We start from the raw sequence: 22770 nt of genomic DNA on the forward strand, positions 1-22770 counted from the left end.
ACATTCACTCATTCACTCATTCACCCATACAATTACTCATACATACAGTCAGTTATTATTAGAACACTATCATATGCACTCATACACCTAGTCAGTCCTGTGAAGAATCAATCACACTTCGATTTCCTCATCTATAGTTAAACACAGAACACCATACTTTTCACACATATACTAACACATACTTAGTCTCTTATACAATCACTGATACAAGTACACATTGATATGCACAGCGTCACACACCTCCCAGCCAGCCACACACACACTCAGTCTTCCATCCATCCAGTCATTCTTCAATATGTAAAACGTATTTAAACTTTACAAAAACACACAGACACTAGATGATGTCATCAGTGATGTCATCAGTGATGTCACTGACCATGTCATGAATGATGTAATATGTGACATCATCAGCAGTGGATTGCGGGTGCGCGATATATAGTTAGTGCAACTAACTATATATGGAATTTCAATGGTTTTGTGTGAGTAAAATAAGGTTTTCTAAATCCTAACTATATATGGTCTATAACCTATGGTTTTTTCAGTGAATATATATATATATATATATATATATATATATATATATATATATATATATATATATATATATATATATATATATATACGTCTGGTCACCGTAAATTAAAGGTGCTATTGCTCCAGTTTTGAAGAGTGAACCTCTGCAACGTGTTCTGTATATTGCAATGTTAGCTGTTTTTTGTAGTGACTAAGGGCCATATGTATCAAGCAAAATTGCATTCGCAAACGCCAAAATTGGCAGAATTTCGGAATTTGCGAATGCAATTTTGCCAAATGGTATGTATTAAGGTAAAATAAGGAATCGCAAAATTTGCGATTCCTTATTTTGCGATTGCATTTAAGGAATCGCAAATTTTGCGATTCCTTAAATGCAATGTAAGAAGCACCAAAAAAGTGCAATTTGGCCTTAAGGAATCGCAAATTACCACCAACTTCAAGTTGGTGGTCATTTGCGATTTCTTTTAAAAATTCACTTTTTTTGCATTTTTCAAAGTGCAATGTGAAGCACATGCCCTTAGGGCATGTATGTGCGCCACATGTGCAGATATGCTTATTTCAGGGGTGCATCAGGGTGTCCTTTTGACAACCCTGCACCCTTGAAAGTGCATTCTCAATTTGCGATTCGCTAATTGCTAATCGCAAATTGAGAATGTCTTCCCAGTCATTCCTATGGGCCTCAGGCCCATAGGATTGAATGGGGAGGTATTCCTTAATTGCGAATCGCAATTTGCGATTCGCAATTAAGGAATATGTAGGATTCGCAAAATGTATTGCAAATCCTACATACATAGCATTTTGCGATTCTCAAATAGCGATTCGCAAAAAATCGCTATTTGAGATTCGCAAAATGACTTCTTGATACATATAGCCCTCAGCCTCTAAGTGCTATAATATTTTTGGGGACAGAAACCTGGCGCAGAGAGTTGTAGAGACTTCACTGTGTATTTTAGTTTATCTTTAGTATAATTGTCTTCTGTGCATTAAAGTACTGACTGGACATTGATCTTATTAGCTGGTATTACGGAGTAAACTGTATTCTGAATGTCTAACCCACCTCACTTCCTTGGGTAGGCCTTGGTCTGCACTGTCCTGCTACCCTGAAAGACTCAACTGTCCCTCACCCACTCTTTACCTCAGTTACACTAATCCCATACTTTATTGTAAAATGCGGATTTCTGTGCTGACAGAACCCCACCTCCTAAATACAACTAGGAATTGAAAAAAATGATTTTGAATGCAACAGGCTCAATATTAGTTCGATACCAACAAACAACGGAGAGGAGGAGATGTCCTCCATCATGCCTCGCTGCATTTCCAGCTTCTTTCTCAGTGTACAGATGAATCATAATGATGCACCAAGGGCCCACGTACATTGGCAAATGAGTCATAAAAACATCCCCTCGAGCCCCATATGTGTCATCGTGTTCCATAAAATTCCCAGCTGAAATGATAAAAAGCCTTCTCGCTATCTAGTAAAATAGTGTCGAGGGACTGGGTAGATGCTACATAATTTATAGTAACATCAGATACTGAAAATTGAATGACCTGAGATAACCCTATTGGTTGTAATGGAAAAGGCTCGTCCAAATGATGAACCAGAATGATTTTTAATTAAACAACAAAGCAACAATTCTCAGAAGTTTTAAAACCGTCCAAAGGAGCTTGCATAATTGTATTAAAAAGGCTTTTCAGTTATTTATCAAAAATAACTTGAATACATTTGTTCCATCCGATCTCGAATTCTAAAATTTTAGAATTTTAAAGAAATACTTTTGTTATGTGAACCATATGCTCCTATATAACGTTTGGCGCAGAGAAAACTCGAATTTGCGCATTGCTTTAGTCAGTAATAGACCATGGTGATGGGTACTGTGTTGAAAGTGTCTGGTATAGTGGTGAATGTATTTAGTAGCTTGCAAATGAGTGGAAGTGTTTTGCAAACAACTGCGTGTAACTGAGTGGTTAACAGTCATTCTATATCGTGTCCTCAGCACTGGAATTGCTATCATAGATGTGTTGGGTATTTTGTGGTGTGTGTGTTTTGTGGCATGTGTGTGTCTGTATGTTTGTTGCTTTTTTGTCTGAAATATGCTATGTGTGCAGGAGTGGAAGTTATGCCTCTGCTGATATTTCTATACTACATTTTATATGGATATGCTCTGTAAATGCTATGGACTGTATGAGTTGGGCACTGATACAGTGGCCTTGATGTCTCTATTGGTCATTGTTCCCTGAGCCAGTATCGTATGGGCTTTTTAACTGCCTGCAAATACAAGGGTCGGAATGTTTTGCAAAATGCCAGATGGTATGAGTGTATGTGTCTTGTTTGTGTGTTGTGTGCATGAATGTGTGTGTGTGAGTGAGAGAAAGGCTGAGAGAGAAGGACGGGAAAAGAAGGGAAAGAGAGAGCAAGACAGAGAGAGTGAGAGAGAGTTTAAATCAGATGGAACAACTGTGCCGTAGAATGTTGATGTTGTATGTGGCTGGGTATGCTCAGACGTGAGTCCCAGGCTCTCCACACCACTGGAGTCAAGCTATCCAGGCTGATGAAGGCTGATAGCCAGAAACCGGTCCTTGGATGCTTGATTCCGGTCTGGGAAAGACATGGCTTGGTAGTTCGGACTGGACTGTTCCCATGAGGCACAGGGTCAGAGCTGATTTGCGTATACCCAGTGTCTAACCCAGGGTGGTGTGGAGTGCAAATAAATGATGGATTTAGGCCCAGATCCTTGTACTGGGGTGAATGTATGACATTGTTCTACATTCTGTCCATCAACTGTGTTTTTTGCGATGTTGTATGTGGCTCCTCTCGAGATGTGGTATTTGCAGTGCTTGGGTTGTCAATTCAGAAGGCCCCATTTTCAGTTGTTTCCCTTCATGTGATCCATGGGTGTACACTCTGCATGTGTGTTTGCTTGTGGTTTGGCATAATTTGAGCACCTGAGGTATAGATTTGGAAGGTCTCCATTCAGTGTATCAATTCTGGTTTGTACTGCATATCCCAGTGCCTACGGATATGGGTGGTTAAAGAACTATAGATTGTAAGAAGACACCTTTGATGCTGGTGTGGTTATAATCTGTGGACATGCATTTTTATAAAACACACACTATACAGAGACAAAGGGACAAATATAATGGAATGCAGGATATAAGTTGTAATGAAGAGCAACAATTTGTAGGTGGTTGCCCTTGATACTGGTAATTGGGAAGGAGGTGATGGGTATTCACATATGAGCTGGTGTCAGTCACAGGTGAACATTTGTATGTACAGGGGATGGAGGAGCAGGCTCTTCTGCTCAAAGAAAGGATACAAACTGTGACCAAAATGTAGGACAACCTCTTACAAATATGTTAGGTCTGGGAACTCAGACTGGAAAAATAACAGAAATCACCATCAAGTACAGAGAAGCGGGCCAATGCTAGATGCATAGTTTAAACAAAAACACTTAGGGCATCATTAAGATGGCGGGCGGACTTTGGCCGCCCGCCATTCTGACGTAAAAAGGGACCGCCTGCCATAAGTGCGGCGGTCCCGTGGGGGTCATTAGGATGCGCCCGCCACACTGGCAGGCGCATCCTGTAATCTTGACATTGCGGTGGGCGGTTCTTTCAGCAACGCCCGCTGCAATGCCAAAAAGGCATGTTGTGCATTTCCATGCACAACGTGGCAGGCACCGCACGGTGCCTGCCATGTTGTGCATGAAACGGCAGGGGGGTACCATAGTTACCCCCCATGTGCACCCCCCACACGCACGAACACCCTGGTGGCCCGCAACTGGCCCCCAAAGACAAAACCACATGCCTTTCCATGGCGGAGTCTCCGCCATGGAAATGCATTCCACCACCATGATGCTAATATGGATGGCGGTGCCACCATATTCCTGGGCTTTTCTGCCCGCTAGGCAATCGGGCGGATAGCCTACCAGCGGAAAACTGGTGGACGGTCTTCCCGTCCGCCAGGGTCCCCCCGTCATCGTAATGTGGCGGGGGGAAAAGTCATGCGGTGTATTTTGGCAGGCAGATCGCCACTGCCATACGGGCGTTGGCGATCCGCCCGCAATCATAATGACCCTCTTAAGCTACTGTTGTTCAAGCTAGAGAGAGGCTAGATCTGATGATTTCATTTTTTACCAAAGACGAGTTTACAATTCTTCAGAGATGTGCAGAAGTGTAGGCAATCCCCATCTCACAGCTTACGCCACAAAATTATTTACTTATGCTTTGGATGATAAGAGGGGAAACTGGAGGAATCCTTGAGTTAGCGTCATGCCAAGACTGTAATATCAGCGTGTCTCACAGAATCGCACTTTTTTTTACCAGTTAGAGAGTCTGTCTTAATGTGAGGTTTTGGGGTGAGGGAAGTAGCATTTTAAATTCACACAGAGAACCTACCAATTTGAAGGGCAGTAGATGAACATTTGTGCATGGGCAATGTTTGACAAACTTCCTTAACTTATTTGCCATATTTTGATATATTTTCCACTAGTTTGCTATTTTTAAAGGTTAAGAGAGTAGACCTCAATATAAATCATACAAACATGTCCTATAAACGTTAGCATATTTCTAAAACTTTGATATTGGCTGGGAAAATAAACAAATTACTTTTAAACATTTTACAAAATAATGCCATTTTTAAAGTTAAAAATTAGCAATTAATTAAAACTTTAAAAATCTCCTTATTAACCATTTTGTACTTTAAAAACAAAAACGGATAGTATTGGCTTTCAGAAGGTAATATTTTTGGATAACACATTTGACTTGACCTCTTTTTTAAACCTTACAAATTTAGCAGCCATTCTCAATTTTGGGCATATTTACATGTAAATTACACCCTTGTTTGGTAAAAGCTACACCTATTTGTATGATTTGTAAAACGTCCAAGCCATGCAGGTGTTTTTTGACAAAGCCGTCTGTTCTGCCTCACCAAACATAGGGACTGGCTTAGAGTTTGGTGGACCATGTTACTCCATTACAAACGGTAATCTCGTCCACCATATTACAAGTCCATTATATCCTATGGCTCTTGTAATACGGCGAACAGGTTAACCTTCACATTTGTGATCAAGTAACCTGTCTGCCAAACTCTAAATCAGGCTACTGGTAAGGATAGCAATCATCAACAGCCATACACACATCCTCTGTCATGAAGAATGCAAAGTACTGTTTTGGATAGGGATTTAGGAAGTAATCTAGGGATTGGCGCAGCAGGGAAGTTGTGGTTCTCAAATTGACAATCCTGCAGTTTCCCCGCTCATTTAGTGGCTATGTTGGCAGGGGTACGACCTATGAAAACCCATCAAAGAGCACTCCACTATGTTATGGCAGCCAGCTCAGCAATATTTTTTCTTGCATGACCACTTTCAGCAAAAATTATCTGCCAACACTGTGGGAAGCTCTCGTTAAGGAGAAGAGTAGGAGCTATTGTCTATGCCAAGTGCTTTCAGTCTAATCTTTCTATTTTTTCCAGCTGTGCTCTGTATCACTGCTTCTTATTAAAGTAACACTCTATTGTAAGCTGAAATTTGATCTCCTTAGACAGTTCTTGCCTAAACAAGGCAGGGACACTGGTAGGAGGCAGGGCCGGCTCAAGGGTGGTGCGACTGGTGCAGCTGCACATGGTCTGACCTCAGGGAACTCTGTGTTTAGAAATAATGTATGGGTTCAAAAGCACCCGCTGTAGAGTTCTTTGTGAATCAGACAGTTTTCAGGCAACAATAAAAATGTCAAGATAACTCTGGTGATTAATGTTTCTGCTGGAGATAATTGAAGTTTTGTCTAGTGACTGACTCATCCTAAAGTAGCGTATAAGGTTAATATGCCTGCTGCAAAGAATGTGTACCATGCAGATCACAGAACTGTATTTTTCGGATAGCTCGGTGGATTACTGCTTTTGTCACAAAGATCCTTTAGTAACTTGCAGTTCATAAGTCACAATCCTAATATAGCACAGTCACCTATAAACTGTCATCAAAGAGCTGCATGAAAACTGCTAGGCAGTAGGTTGAAACCGTATGATTTTCCCCAGTCTTTTATTAGACTAATGTTGCTAAAAAGGGTTAGTTTGAGTAGAAATACATTCTTATTAGTAAAGCCAACCCCAACCACTGTGGCACATTTTTTATCCTGAATTTGTGCTTCTCAACACTCTTAAAATATACTGCTTACAAGAAAGGATGACATGTGACTCCCACACCTTGTAATCCTCATTGTCTCATGTAATAGACTGCTTTACACATTAATGAGTCACAGTCTTTGTATAATGTGTGTTTGATGTAAAGTGCTCTGACATCCTAAATTGGTATGAGCAGCATATAAAACAAATGAAATGCATGCGAGAGAGGGGCTATGGAGAGATGAGGAGCACTGTTGGAGGGTGGTAGTGAGGGTATTTGGGAGGTGCTAAAAAAGATTGCCGCTCAGGGCGTCAACATCGCTAAAACAAGCCTTTGGAGAAGAGCTCTCCATGGTGATGGACAGACTCTTGTGGAGCTGAGGCACTGGAACGCCACACGCCTTCCTTCAGAGTTGTAAGGGGGGATGGTGCACAGACACCCAAAGGCAGTGTATGCACTGTAGGAGAGGCTGGAGTTGAGTTTGAGTTCCATGCCTCCAGCGCACTCGGATTGTGTTTGAGTGGCTGAACTCCATTTCTCTCACGGCTTTTGCATAATAAGCATATGATAGGAAAGGAACAGGAGTTAAACAGCCCATATAATATACCTGGGAAAAGAAACCCATAATGGTATTGCAGTGCTAGACAGCGCTTTGTGGACAAAGGAAGCAGTCTGAAAGCCACGTTAATTTAAGTACATACAGTAGGGCGTAGTAATGAATATTTTATATCTGTGTTAAAAAATAACAAGGTATTATAGGGTTATATGTTTAGTTATTTTTTTATCTGTACCTCTGTTGCCATACATTAAGTTTGAAGACAAAGTCAATATATAAACATATATTAGGTTTACCTGAACGTATCTTTTGCAGTAGCTGATTTGCTGCTGTGGACGTAACAAACAGTCTGAGCAGCCACGTCCATCTGACTGAAGCTGGTGATAGCAACTCCTGGATAGTTGACATACTCCAGCTGTCCATACTGGGGTGGGGAAGTGACCTCGAACAGCAGCTCTTCCGGTTTATCCGTTCCATCAACAGCCAACAGTACATCAGTCCTCAATAAGACTCGGTCACCCTTTGACACATTAAGGGGTCGAGCAAAGATCGCAATATCCCCTGCAAGACACACAAGGGCATGTCAACAAAAGAAGTGCATTTTATTTTCCCAGCTTAAGAAATGTTTGGGTGTTGTTTAGTACTACCACATACTGCAAATGTCATGATTTTCAAAGTTAAATTCGGTTTTGCGTCTTTAGTGTTGCTTTATCTGCAACATATCATGTATTTTTGTCGAGCATTAGTTTACTGGGGAGAGGGATGATGTCTCTTGGCACTACTGATAGAAACAATATATAAATCATTACCCAAGCCAGTGCTAGTCAATTTATCGTCCTCAGAAGCATGTCACGACTCAAACCTGTGAAAATAGGGTCAAGTGCAGGTCCCTGCGATGGATGCTCTAGACTACAGAGATATCAGATGTGTCTCCTTCTAAGTAAGTTTGCTTGCAATCTGGTACAACACGTAAAGGGAGCCAGGTATCCGTTTTAATGTGTTCCCATGCCAACTCATACTTGCATAAAGTTAGGGTAGTGTTCTTAAACATTTTAATGCCTCGCCCCCCCAGTGGAAAGAAAAAAAATCATCAGTCCCCTCTCAGATTTTTTCACAATTATTCTATTGAATTGTATCTATTGAAAGTTTCCACAGTGTGTGGCTAGGGGCTTTGAAGAATACTTGGAGTCCTTTCCCTTTTGACACATACTCCCAGCTAGGATATAAATGGCAAAAGATGTTAGTGATGGCCCATTACAGAGCATAATGCTTCTTATGGCTTGAGCCTGGAGTCTCACTCGAGACCCCCCTAGGTGGGCCCACCCCCCCAGTTTGAGACCCTTGAGTTAGGGGTCAGCTACTGGAACAAACTGCTCAGGTCACCAACACACTATACATTATACACCTCAAGCACTCACTTAAATCACTCTGGACTTCGAGTGTTTAACACTTGCCATAATTTACTGCGAGTGTAATGTTTGCCATGTAAACAGTATCCGTAACTTCAGCTCTTCACAGCATGGTTGAAGTGATCACCTCTTTGCTAAAACAAATACATACTCCTGTCGATGTTCTTTTAAAATGTGCTCCTGAATTTAGCAAGCAAAGTGCAAAGAATACTAGTTATATCTCAGGTTCATATATATTACTTGACAAAAAATGTGGCATTCCATGAAAGGTTCTTTCTTTGATAAACTGCAGAGTAGTTCTCCACAAAGGCTGCTCCTGTCCATGTACTCCCTTAAGCTCTGAATGCGCTTAACCTAGCCACCTGTCTTTGGTGAATTATTTTATAAATGATACCATGTTTCACAAAGGTCATTGTTAATACATATATATATATATATTTTTTTTAAATTTGTTTTTATTGCAGATTCACAGCAATTCAGTGGCTAACACTCAGGTACTCCTGACGAGAGACACACCAAGCGCCTCTCCCTAACAGCAGGTGGACACACGACCATTCAGCCCACATCCCGGAGGTTGGGCGGCAAGGTTTGATAGGGTGTCATTGACGTGTCCAACATACATTTCTGAGCAATCAAAGAGTATTCCAGGCCTCTGCATTTTTGCTTGTACTGGACCCCCCCTCCCCCCCCTAAACAGTAAGAAACACACCGCAGCAGCCACACCTTCCCACCCGCTCCCCCTCTCACCAGCGCCAAGGGCGTACTTCATAGTTCCGAGTCGCAAATCGCATTTGCCCCATGTCAGCCCATTAGCACAGTAGTGATTTACATCCTTTCAATATCAGCGTCCTATTCACCCCGGTAACCCATCCCGCGTCCGGCAAAGGAAGCCCACCCTCACAGCCCCCCATCTAGCCCATGGTATTGTCTCCACTTGGACCAAACTCTGCGGAATTTTTTGGGACATCCCCTGGCCTTATACGTCACCCTTTCAGCTGCCATGTAGAGGTCAAGCCCTCTCCTCCATTCCTCCAGGGCTGGTGGGTCCGGCGCCCCCCAGTGCATTGCAATGTCCCTTTTCGCCACTACCAGTGCTAGGACCAGAAATATGAGAAGGGGACGTGTCAGATCTTCCTCATTGGTCATGCCCAATAACGCTAGCTTGGGGTCTTGTAGGATCGAGGCCTCTAGGACCTCCTCCAATTCTTTAAATACCTGGGTCCAATATGCTTGTATGACACTACAGGACCATATCGTGTGAAAAAAATCGCCCACCCCTCGATGGCACCTAAGACAACCAGGGTCCTCTATTTTCCCCATTCTACAAAGCCGCCGCCTATCATAGTATGTTCTATGGAGTACATTGAACTGGATCAGTCGCAGTCGGGACTTGACCGCCCCCTCCCGGGGATGCATCAGTACCGTGTCCCAGTCCAGATCCTCCATCACACCCACGTCTGCCTCCCACGTGGCCCTTAGCTTTGCCAGGTCACCCAGTGTATGGTTAGTTAACGTTTTATATGTCGGGGGGACAGCCTTTTCCGCCATCTGCTCCTGAAGGAGCCGCCCCTCCAGAGGAGCATACTCGGGGATATCCATGAGTGTAATGTGTTGGGCCTTCCAGGCGTGACGCAGTTGTATATATTTAAAGTGTTGTGTGTTATGTAGCCCGAATTCCGCCTGTAGTACCTGGAACAATTTGAGCTCTCCCTTGGCAATTACAGTCCCTATCGTGGAAATGCCTATGTCGTCCCACCTCTGAAAGCCTCGCAGTTTGTGGAGATCCACCAGCCACTGGCAGTGCCACAATGGCGTCTGTCGTGTAGGCCTCTTATACCATCCCATACGACGGTTGGCCTTCGTCCATGCAGCCATCGTTATGGCTGTCGCCGGGAGGAGGGAAGACCTTCGAGAGGGTCCATACAGATAGGATAGTAAGTTTTTGGACGACAGTTTCGCTCTTTCCAGAGCGTACGTCGGGTGATCTGCCGGGGCGTGGAGCCAGTCATTGATAGGAATGAGATGTTCAGCCCAATAGTATGCCTCTAGGTTAGGAAGCGAGATCCCCCCGCTGTATTGATGCCTCTGGAGCGTTGACAGGGCCACCCTGGCATGCTTGCCCAGCCAGAGGAAGGATCGCAGGTCCGCATGGATCCTGTGGAAGACCAATGCTGGTATCGGGTAATACTCATTTTGTAGAGCATATAGGTATTTCGGTAGCGTGACCATTTTAAACATGGCCGCCCTGCCTAGGAGCGTCAGCGGGAGCTGTCTCCATCGATTCATATCTGCCACCGCGTGAAGTATGATCCGTTCTAAATTCTTACCGAAGGAAAGAGTCTCATTCGCTGTAACATAGATCCCGAGATATTGGAAACCCTCGAAGGTTGTCTGGAGATCTTCTGGTATAGTGCCCCATTGATTCCGGCCCCTAGGGTCGTAGAGTACCGACTTGTGCCAGTTTATTTTGTGGCCAGCCATCTTACCATATCGTTCTATTTCTCGGAAGAGCTCCGGGATCGAGGTGTCCGGCTCAGTGACATAGAGCAGGACATCGTCTGCATATAGTGAGATTTTTTCAGACAGCGGGTCCGTGGCACTGCTCATAAAACCGTGAATTGCAACGTTTTGTCGGATCCTGGCAGCGAGCACCTCTATCGTGAGCGTAAACAAGAGGGGGGACAGGGGGCACCCTTGTCGAGTACCTCTTTGAATCTGGAACTCGCGTGATAGATTCCCGTTCACCCGCACCCTAGCTTTCGGGGCAGTGTAGAGGAGCCGCACCCACCGGATGAAATTCGGTCCAAAACCGAACTTACATAGAACTGCAAAGAGAAAGGGCCAGTTTACTGCATCGAACGCCTTTTCAGCGTCCAGGGAGAGGAACCAATGGGGGTCGCTGCGGCCCCGGACTTCTTGGAGCCAATTATGGGTTCGTCTAAGATTCAACTTAGTGGCTCTGTCTGGTAGAAAACCCGACTGGTCCAGATGAACCAGTCCCGTAATAACTGTTCTCAAACGGGCTGCCAAGATGGTGGCTAGCACTTTCACTTCCGTGTTCAGTAGGGAGATGGGTCGGTATGAGGTGCAATCATCCCGAGGCCTGCCCTCTTTGTATATTGGGACAATGGTGGCCTTAGCCAAGTCTGGGGGTAGCTCTCCTTCTCCAAGGGCACCAATAAAGAGGCCCTTAAGGTGCCGCGACAGTAGGTCCGCTGTTCGCTTAAAGAGCTCCGCCGGGAAGCCGTTGGGACCCGGGGTTTTGCCTGGTCTCAATCTAGCAATGGCCTCAGTAATGTCATCTACCGATATGTCCGCTTCCAGGGCATCCATGGATTCGGGTGGCAAGGTCGGTAGGAGTGTTGCATCCAAATACTGGAGCGCCTCTTCTGGAGTGGCAAGGTCGCGGGCTGTATAGAATGCCTCAAAATGCGTAGCAAAAGTTTCGGCTATCTCCGCATCGTTGCTGACCGTGTCGCCTCCATTGGTTTTAACACTGTCAATCCACCTCGCCGCCCGTTCTTTCCTGCTAAGCCACGCCAGTAGCTTCCCTGACTTGTCCCCCACATCGTATAGTCTGTGTAGGGTGGCAAGGGATTGGGTCTTTGCTTCGTCAGTCACTAGTTCCCTGTATTGTTTCTGCATATCTAGAAGCCTCTGAAGGGTCTCGGTGTTTGCCCGGGCTAAATGGTCCCTTTCCCTCTCTAGGATACCCTGTTCCAATGCGGCCACGTCAGCCTGGAGTTTCCGTCTTTCCTCACCTAACCTGGAGTTTATCCTGTCCCAAAGTACCGGCTTCATGGCTTCCCATAGAATAACGCTTGAGTCGACCGTACCCTCATTTTCGGCCAGGTACACCTTAATGTCAGCCCGTATGCCTCTGAGTATGGTAGTGTTTTGTAAGTCCCATGTCGCCAGGCGCCATGATCCGGGGTGCCTACCCTGAGCCTGTCCTACCCTGACATACAGTGGTGAGTGGTCTGATATGCCCCTGGCTTTGTATTCAGCAATATCGTCTGCCTTCAAGTATTGACGGGACATAAAAATATAGTCGAGTCTCGAAAACACCCTATGTGCCCCAGAATAGTATGAGTACGCCTGTTGTGTCGGGTGAAGCCACCGCCAGATGTCTGTAAGACCTATGGCTGACATCTTGCTGCAGAGTGTGGTCTGGTGTCCGCTCCTAGCCACGTCACCAGATCGGTGTGCATGACATCGTTAAAGTCCCCTCCCACTACTTGTATCGTATCCGAGGTCTCTAGGAGTATATGGGTAAGCGCTGTGAGTGTACGGGGTTGTAGTTTGGGCGGTGCATAGACCGAGACAAGCGTGTAGGTGCGTCTATTCCAGGTGCCCTGCACTCCGGCGTATGTTCCTTGGGGGTCTAGCCAAGTGCGTGTGATGCAGAATGGGGATGTTTTTCTAACAATGACTGCCACCCCTCTAGAGTCCAAGGTGTATCCTGCATGCGCTAAAACCCTGTGCCTCCCCCGAGCGATAAAGGCACTCAGAGTACCCTTGAGGTGCGTTTCTTGCAAGAAAGTAAAGTCTGGGTCCACCCTCTTAATGTAGGCATTTACCAGGCCTCTTTTGATTTTAGAACCCAGACCATTGACGGTCCACGTCAGGATGCTCAAACTCCTGCCTCCCCCTTGTGGAGTGACTACGGTACTTGCCATTGGGAAACATGGTATCTGCCCTCGTCCTGGCCCCGGCATGTGTAGGTGAAGCGTGAGTTCAGCTCGCGCGCTGCTGCATGTGTTCAATGAAATTGTGTTCCCCCCAACTTTCCCTCCCCGGACCGCCGTCCGAACAAACGGGAGAACTCCCTCTCCCCCCCCCTCCCCGCCTCCCTCCCCTTCCGGTGCCATCCTTAGACAGGACAATAACTTTCCGCAGGAGTAGGCCTGTCGCCCACCCACAAACACCCTCCCTGTCAAATACCCAGGTAACAAAAAGTCAAATAACAATCAAACTTGTGAAACAAGGAAGCATGTCAACTTGCGTGCTCTCCACTCCTCTCTCTGGATGCCATTCCCATGGCCCGTGTACACCACCGTTCAAAGAGCGTGTCAGAGAGGGGACGTCTGCGCCTCACTAATGACATTCAGTGCTCCATGTCCCTGCGGTTTATGATTTGGAGTCTTGTGTCTCTGATTTCGGCGCACTCAGTTGTCCAGAGAAGTCCTGCTCCAGCACACGAATCTCCTCCGCCAGCGGGTGTGCGGACTGGCTTCCTTCCCCTAGATCCTCCTCTCCAGACGTGCGGCCTGTCAGGTCACCCTCCTCGCCGTCCTCCGAGCGGGCCTGCGATCGTAGCCTAGCAGATCGGGAGCCTGGTCCGGCTGTCCCCGTCGGCGAAGCCGAGCGTCCTTTCCGCGTGGGTCCCATATCACGGCCTTGGTAGGGTGTCGCCTGGAATTGTCCCCTCGACATCCTCGCAAGTCTCTGCCTTTGTGCCTTAGGAAGGTCCCAGTGGGCTGCACTATGTAGGGTTCTCTCTGATGTGTCTCTACTGACTCTTTCCCTGCTGTTCAGGATCGGGCGCTCCTCCAGCCATTGCCAAGCGTCCTCTGGGTGGGTGAAGAAAAGTGACTGGTCTTTATAGATCACCTTGAGTTTAGCTGGGAAGAGGAGCATATATGTGATCTTTAGGTCTCTGAGCTTCGCTTTAACGGAGTCGAAGGCGCGGCGTTGCTTTTGCACCTCCTGGCTGTAGTCCGGAAAGACCATAATATGAGCATTTTCCAGACGTATCTCGTCTAACTTCCTTGCCTCCCTTAGAATGAGGTCCCTGTCGGCGAAATTAAGAAAGCGTGCAATGACTGGCCGTGGTCTGGCTCCCTCCGGAGGTTTCGCCAGGAGAGCCCTATGCGCCCTCTCAATGATGAAGCAGGGGGAGAATTGCACCGTCGGGAAGGTCTCCAGGAGCCACGTGCGTAGGAAGGACACCATGTCCATTTTCTCGATTCCCTCCCTAAAGTCAACAAAGCGGAGGTTGTTCCGTCGCGCTCTATTTTCAGCATCGTCGACCTTCCATAGAAGTTGGCGGTGAGACGCCTGCAGTTCCGCCATGTCCTTGCGTAGGGTGGTGATTGAGTCTTCCGCCTCACCTATTCGTGTCTCTGCAGAGTTGACCCTGTCGGAAAGGTTCCGAAAGTCCTGGCGCAGAAGTGTCACCTCTGAACATACTTCTCCTATTTTCACTTCCAGGGCAGCTCTGGATTCCTGAATGTCTGTTCGGGACGCCTGGATGGCTTCCATCAATAGTGCAGTGTCCGATCGCGCCCTAGACGTGTCGCTGGGGCCCACCGAGGCCGTACGCGGAGCTGTGAAGCTGTCCATTGTCCCCTGCTTGGGCACTTTAGGCGGGATGTCCCTTTTCCCCATGATTCGCTGGGTCCGATCGAATATCCTGGGCGGCTCACGGGGCGCCACCAGTCTCGGGTCCCACTTGGAAACCGGAGGTTGTATACTCGGTTCCTCGTCCCCCCAAGGATGTCAGGCGGGGGAGTCTCAGCTCGACTCACACCTGGGGCGCCGGGCCTCTCTCTCGTCTTCTGGGTCAGCTAAGTCTCCGGCTAATTGCGGCCTGAAAGACTGGCCGTCCTCAACGTCGTCAGTCAGTGGCCCAACGGCAGGGCACCCGAGCGGGGCAGATCACAATAAATATGCGCTCAGCAGTAGCATATGCACTTAAATGTTTTCTTGAACTGCAAGATGAAAATATTGATCTCCTTGCAATGACAGAAACTTGAGTTAAGGAGGGGTCAAATTAGGTATTGGTGTAATACTCTCACAACAGTATGCCATATGCAACCATACTGGAAGCAAAGCACATTGCGGTGGTGTTACCTCCATTTAGCTCACCCTATAGATTTAGTAATGAACAATTGACCCTTGATTAGTGTAAGAGCTAATGAAGCCGAAATGTGAACACAGGAAGTACCTGAGAGAATTTAATTTTTCTCCAGTTACAGAAAAATACACTGAATAGATAATTCATGTAATAAATCTTGCAATGTGAAAATTAACACATATCTACTTATCTAAATTAAATGCCCTCTTGACCTATTTTTCCTTTTTGAGGAGCTTGCATTAGTCCTGAACTTTAATTACACCACCACCGCCTTTTTTTAATTTAATACATTTCTTTAGAACACAATTCCAGAATGACAATAGATGACATGGAAAATGTCACAGATGTTGGATTCAACAGATGCCGCCAACCCACTCTCTGTTTGCAAGCACATCATACCTTGGGAAAAATAACACAATGTAATTACTCAGCAAATTAATAAACATCTGAAAAAACATATGGAGATTAAGGTGCTGGATGAGAGATCTTTTGGTGTCATGCTTGGCAGAGAGCGTAGTCAGCTCTCATTTGTGAGATTTAAGGTCGGTAAGGAGATAAAAGACCGGCATTGGTTAACCTTGCTCCTCTAATACAGAGAAAAGTCTCTTATGGATGCACCCTAAACAACAGACATGTTCAGTTCTAAGGGGACAATGGCAATGATGTATGGTAATGGGAAGACATCGCTGTTTGAGATCTTGGCTTGTTGACTGCCTTTGAACCAAAGGTCCACCTAAAATACTTTAGGTTGCAGATATGTACACCAATCTATAGGACAGCTAAAAGGATTTGGAACATATATATTGCTTTAGATGTCACAATCGAATGCAGAGTCTCATGGGACAGTACACAAACTATTTGAAGTTCATGACATGAGTTTTCAAACTTATGACAACAATACCCAGCTCTTTTAGGTGACGGAGCGAGACTTGAAGTTTGACATGGCTGTTGGGGTCCTCCATTGGTTTCTGCACACCCCTAAAAATAAGATCACAAGCAAATTCATAGACATGGGGCTCATTCTTGCGAAGCGCGAAATTACGCGATACTGGAAAGCTCAGACAGGCCCAGTGGGTGCTAGATGGCGCAATGAGTTCCTTAAATGGGCTAGTGGGGAGAGCACGTTGAGGTTTCAATTGGCGCGACGGCTGCAGAATCACAAGGCTTTGGAGATGGCGCAGGCGTGGGAGGCCCTGGTACAAACACTACGTGACCATGACACACGACACGACCCGGACGACTAACACTACAAATAGAATATTCCCCTGTAACGTGACAGGTGCACTGCATGATCCCTTACCTGACGGCTCCTGTGATTCGGAACCTCAATGACATCAATGTTCAACATGTACCGATGGTGGGAACTGGGGAGGGGGATGGGGGAGTTAACTTTAGCATTTCCTGGACCTTCAAGGGCAAAATGGGTAGGACTGCCTCCTTTTGTGAATTTATACCCTTGATCCTGTACATACTGGGGACCGCTAGTTAGGACTTTCCTATACAAGCCCACTAGTATATGATCGGGAGATATGGGAATGTTATAATGGATGTGTCTTTTTTGTGACAAAAAAACCAATAAAATTTGTTTAAAAAAAAAACAATACCCAGCTCTTTTCTAAAGTTATGTGCAATAAAGAGGAAGATGTCAAAATTCTGATTGGCCGGTTTTGAGCAATACAACATGAATAGACCTAAACAACGCCTATTTTGGTCCTAGGCAAAGGTACCTTGATTCTATATAAGGCTGTATATTGACTACTAACATTCTCTGCTCATGACAGCACAAAAATATTTTACGATTAAATTTACAAAATGATCAAGCCTCAACAATTCTTTCTTTAGTACTGTAGGTGCATCTCCATAATAACTCCTTAATATCTGAGCATTTACCAGTCTGCCATTGATGCTATTTCAGACAGAACATCCTTATCCTCTAGAGCCCACTTAGCCTATTTCCCTTTTGGAGGAGCTATATTTAGTCATGGATACCATCAGCATCATCACTTCCTTTTTACCTTGAAGCCTTTAACCAAGACAGCAACAGATGTGCCTAGCAGCTCAAAGCCTTCTATGCTGATTCACTCTAAAAAATATATATGATTTCACAGCTGAACCTTTCACAGTTACCACATGCTCCGCTCATACCTCTGAACTAAAATCCTCTTCTCAATTTGTAACTTTCTTATTCCATTATCTGAAACATTTACTTTCGTCCCTGTTTAACTAACTCAATCTTCTCCTTGACAAATCATTCTACTCAGTCAGCTATTTCCTAGACTTTTAACCGGGCCTTCACCAAACCCTACCTTCTCTGTAATACCATCTCATGTATTGCTAAACTCATGCCCCGCCATCGCGTTTTAGTTGTGATCATTCTTGGTCTTGAGGTTGGAACTGAGGCTGAAAATCGAGTATTAATTAGACTTAGACATAACAGTGTCTCAGTCCTCCAAGGGAAAAGAGTAACAGTGAGAAAAAAAAGATGAAATGAAAACATTGACACCAATGCATGCATTCAGAATGGAATGTGTGACCGCTGATATAGAGTCTTCCGTTGTTATCATGGGTAAAAGTCATTGGCAAAGAGAACTTTGTTGTTAACCACTTGGTTGAGGAAGCCCAACAGGGATAGAAGCCAAGTGATAATGGGAGTATGACACCTGAGACTGACTTAGAATTAAGGAAAAAGGAATGTAACTTATGCAGTGAAGAGCTAGAAGGCCAGTGTGTCGTTTCATAAAAATGATGCTGTGGTCTTTCTATACATACACAATTGGATAAGCATTGAGGAGATGTTTAATATAAGTGTACTGCTGACTTGAGTATTTGCTGCTTTGTTCAGAGGTTCATGGGAAGGTAATGGATGTGTCTGACCGCAGGGAATAGAACTATAATGGTATATTGCACTCTTGGAAGAGAAGCACAACAATGGGATTGATTGAAAAGAAACGTTGTTGACAGTTTGATGATAACAAGCTGACTGTGGATGGGTACGTTGCCTTTTAATCACATTCAAAATGACATAGAACCCTATTGTAACTTTTGAGAATGATGAAAAAACATCAGTTAAAATTAACTAAACATTTCAGTCACACATATCAGATTTCGACACACATGTAGGGCTGCAAATGTATATATAAATAGAGAAAATCTGCAGGATTGGCAGATTTAGAGATGTTCTAAATTTGGGATCAGGAGAGATGCAAAGGACTCTCCCTTTGGAGGCTAACAACACTTTAGGAAGGGATTGAAGACCCACAAATTTATAACTTTGCTGATGTTCAGCAATATTCCTGATGTTTATCCATTCCATTTGCATGTGTAGACTAACTTCCCAAAAAGTAGTAGAAAGTTTAAAAATGAAATTAAAAGTTCCATAAATGTCCCTATATTTAAATGAGTTGTGGGGGGAAGGAAAAATATTATCCTTGTAGAGAGAACAAAATCAAACACTTAGTCCGATGGATTGACCACCATGCATACAGACCACACAAGTAAGCTTAGGACAACAAGAGTATGCTTAAAAATGTACAACCTGCCCAGAATTTCAGTGAATCCACTGAAAGGCAACTTTCCAAAACACGATTGTAAAATGGACCGAAGCCCTTAGTTATTTATTATATGGCCTTTGACCAAAAAACTTCAAGAACATACATTTGAGTCCCGTTGGTATGAGTCAATCCTGCTGCAGTGTGAATACAACAGTAAGAGAGTTACCTTTCACCATGTCCTTGATAATAATGTAGAAGTGTAGAGCTGGTGAACGGTTGTCTCCATCCCAGAGGTGAAAGGAGAAACTGTCTTGACTCTTTGACCCCATGGCTCCAGTATGAACATACTGCAGCAAATTCATGTCTATGTCATCCTGAGTGCAGTTCATGCCTTTTTGGAGGGGCGCCCATGATTGATGCTTCTAAGAAAATCACAAACAGTTTTAGTTGTAGCTTGTCATTAAAAAATTAACAACCAGCATTCTGACATCATGCCAAGATTACTCAAAAGCAAAGGGTAGTAGAAGCTATATCCATGGCACGTGTCCTGCACATCTTGAACTATGATGACTATATTATAATGTTAAACATTATGGGCGTTATTGGAGGAGGGACTCAATTATCCCTTATTCTCATACCCTCCACCTTTGATTGTTGTCCTCCTTGTCCTCTGTCAGGTTTTGCCACAGCGCCTCTATGCCCCTCATTCGTACATATGGTGACATTGCATTTTATGCTGTTGTGTTTGACCCACAGGCCCATTATACATTTTGTAAGAAAAACACAGTTTTGTTAATTTTTGGGCCAATTGATGGTACCTTTCTTTTCTCTATCACTCATGGGAGAAAAAAACTTTGAATGAAATTCCAAGATTCGGATTTACAAACACAGGATTTGCAAACATGACAGGGAGTTTCCCTTTCTGACAGTGGATAATCTTCCAAGCAGACAGACTTTTCCACTGCCCAGTACGACTCTCGGGAATCAGGTGGAGAATATTACAAGGGGGAAAAGTTGTGGACGTCAATGGATGGCACTGTTGAAAACCCACATTTTTAATAGCTAAGGGAACTATTGACACTCTACTGCCTCAACCTTTCCTACACCACTAATCACATATTTGATGGAATTTTAGTGAAATAGAACTTACATGCTTAGGGCTCACACCACAGAACTTTCTGACACTATACATAGACCCAAGCCAAGCTTGGGGATCACAATGAAGAGCGTCCTCTCAGTTGAAAAGGAGATTAAAGGTATCAATTTTCTCAGACACATAGCTAATGTTTAACAAACCTAACAGACTCAATCCCCAAACAGTGTTGATAAATCTCAAATAAAAAAAAGCGGACTAGTTTTAGCCTATCAAGGGGATTTATATATTTTATATATATATAACAGTGATGGAGTATCCTTACTACCAAAAAAATGGCCCATATTTTATATGCGGAGGACATAAGTTTGGCAACAGCAAATACTACTCCATCTCTGCTGTGACCAAACTTCTCTGATTGCCTGACGGAGTAGGGGCTGTCAGAGAAACGGCTATATGTCCTCCAACTCAATTTAGATAGCCATTTTTTACATTCAGTCACTGTTAGGAAAACCCTGGCAGCAAGGGGCTGTAAAAGACAAAAAAAATCTTTTATTTTCAAAAGGAAAATCCTACTTTGGGTTTTTCTTTTTTGAAAATAAAAAATATAAGTTTGATGGACGGCTTCATCATGTTGATGGAGCTGTACGTCAAACTTAACAAAGAATTGCCCGGAATCACCGTGATGGCAGTACCTGCCAATGCATAACAAATTACAGCCTGGTGGTAATTTCTAAATTTGACGGGTGGGGACTCCATCAGGGCAACAGAATGATTTACTCTTTTGCCCTGATGTATTTATCCTCCACCCACCAAAGTAGTATGCGCACCTATAGATAGCTAAAGTACCTCTTGCATTACACAGAGCTTGCAAACCTTTACTTTTCATATCAGAAGTATACCTTCAGTTAAACTGAATTTACAAGCTTTGGCAATAGACAGTAGATCTATCTCTCAGCTTACAGAGAATTTACAGGGTGAGGCATTTAATAGCAGACGGATAACTCAGGTGACAAGGAGCTTAAAATCTCAGGTCTCAGGCTGCAGAGCTTTCTAAATGGCCAAACCGCAGAAAGCAGAGCTATAATGTATGTTTTAAAGATTTGACAAATTGAGTCCTTCGATAGCAGATCTATCCCTAAGGTTACAAAGGTCCTTGCAGACGACTAATTATAACTTAAATTATTCAGGTGAACTGCTCAGGATCACAAAGTGTCAGCAAGAAACTGGGGGTTTGTCATTTGAAGCCCAGCCTTATATCGTCTATGTTCGAAGCTGCCATACCTGATCTCTCATGGATGCTGCCTCGTGCATTTTCAGTCCTGAGAGTTCACAATTGTTGATTATAAATTCTGTGTGAGTTTTAGTTATGTATAATATCTGATTTTAAATAGCACACAAACGCCAAAACTTTATTCACAATCATTTCCCCCTCTCTCTCCTTCCCATCTATTCCTGTCTCACTAGTTTTCTGTCTGTTCCACGTCTGGCTCCTACATGTTTTAAGGTATGCACACAAAGGTGTTTCACAATAACTAGCACATCTCAAATGTTCATCCTCCAGAAAACACATATACCAATGGAAATATATTAAAAACAGCTCTAAGGTGACTGGAGGCACATGACACTGTGAAGAAACATGAGTGTGAGAAAAACAAGTCTTAGGTAAAACGTACACTGCTCTGCCTTTCACATAACAGGCAGGACTCTATTCATTTTGTCTCCTATGCAATGTGTGTAGTATATTCAGCAACAACAAATGTAGAACTATTATGTAGTCGTTTCATAGAATTATAATTTTGGCTTCAGGCGTTCAGCTGTCCATATTTTAGATCTCCGTGCCATAGGACCCAAGCTGCGCCTTACTGATTAAGCCCAACAAGCTTCAGGGTGCTTCAGTTACTGGATGCTGGTTTATTTAGTGTGAGGCGGGCCAACATTTAATTTGGTTGATTTATGTAGTGCCATGGTGATCAAAAAATTATGGATTGGAATGTGACTGAGCCCCAGTGGTTGAAATTAATTCATTACTCTTTGGGTTTCTTATTGAGTCAGCCAAATTGGCAGGGTTATGTCCAGTTGTGGATCCCATAGTTCACTGTGTTGGAGAAGTCAAGGTAGCCCTCAATGATGAAGCTCAACCATGTCTAAGGTTCCTTGTGCTCTGCTACAAAGGGAATAGAAAAAAAATCATTTTGGACTGGACTTACCCTTTTTGGAGCAGACCAAGGTTGATTTGCATTTGCTTGATCCCTGTCCATAGTGGTCGACTGAGCAAAAAACAACTGATTGGTTGAGATTTAGGTATCACAACAGTACTTGACGCAGCCTTATAACTGTGTCACAGGGGGTACCTTAAGGTCATATCCTGCAAAAGGAGATACACTGGAAGTGGTTTTCCTATTAGAAAGGTCAAGGACCCAGACACACTGAGGTGACATACTTCATCATCACCCCCCCCTCACTTCACTGGCGAAATATGACCTAGGGGCATATTTACAAGCCCCTAGCGCCACCGGAGAGTTACTATTTTTTATGCTCGGGTGGAATGGTGTGCTGGCCCATATTCATAAAGCCAGCCTGCATGGCTTTTTATTGCCTTGTAAATATGGCTCCTTTCACGCATCACTTTGCGTGAAAGAGGCGTGCAATGGGTGTTGCTGTGGGCATTCCACCATAACAACCATCACTGTTTGACACTGCCCCAGATAT

The 22770-nt window shown here is 44.3% G+C and overlaps 1 protein-coding gene across 1 annotated transcript in view; it reads right to left on the minus strand.

Moving 5' to 3' along the window:
- Positions 1–22770, minus strand: part of FREM1 (FRAS1 related extracellular matrix 1) — a 792938-nt gene that overhangs the window by 232352 nt on the left and 537816 nt on the right. The window contains exons 24-25 of the mRNA XM_078675906.1: positions 19192–19387; positions 7503–7767 (exon numbers count right to left, since the gene is read on the minus strand). Of these exons, the coding sequence (XP_078532032.1) occupies positions 7503–7767; positions 19192–19387 (461 nt within the window). The remainder of the gene's footprint in view (positions 1–7502; positions 7768–19191; positions 19388–22770) is intronic.

This window comes from Lissotriton helveticus, chromosome 2_1 (genome assembly GCF_964261635.1).
Source record: "Lissotriton helveticus chromosome 2_1, aLisHel1.1, whole genome shotgun sequence".
NCBI lineage: Eukaryota > Metazoa > Chordata > Amphibia > Caudata > Salamandridae > Lissotriton > Lissotriton helveticus.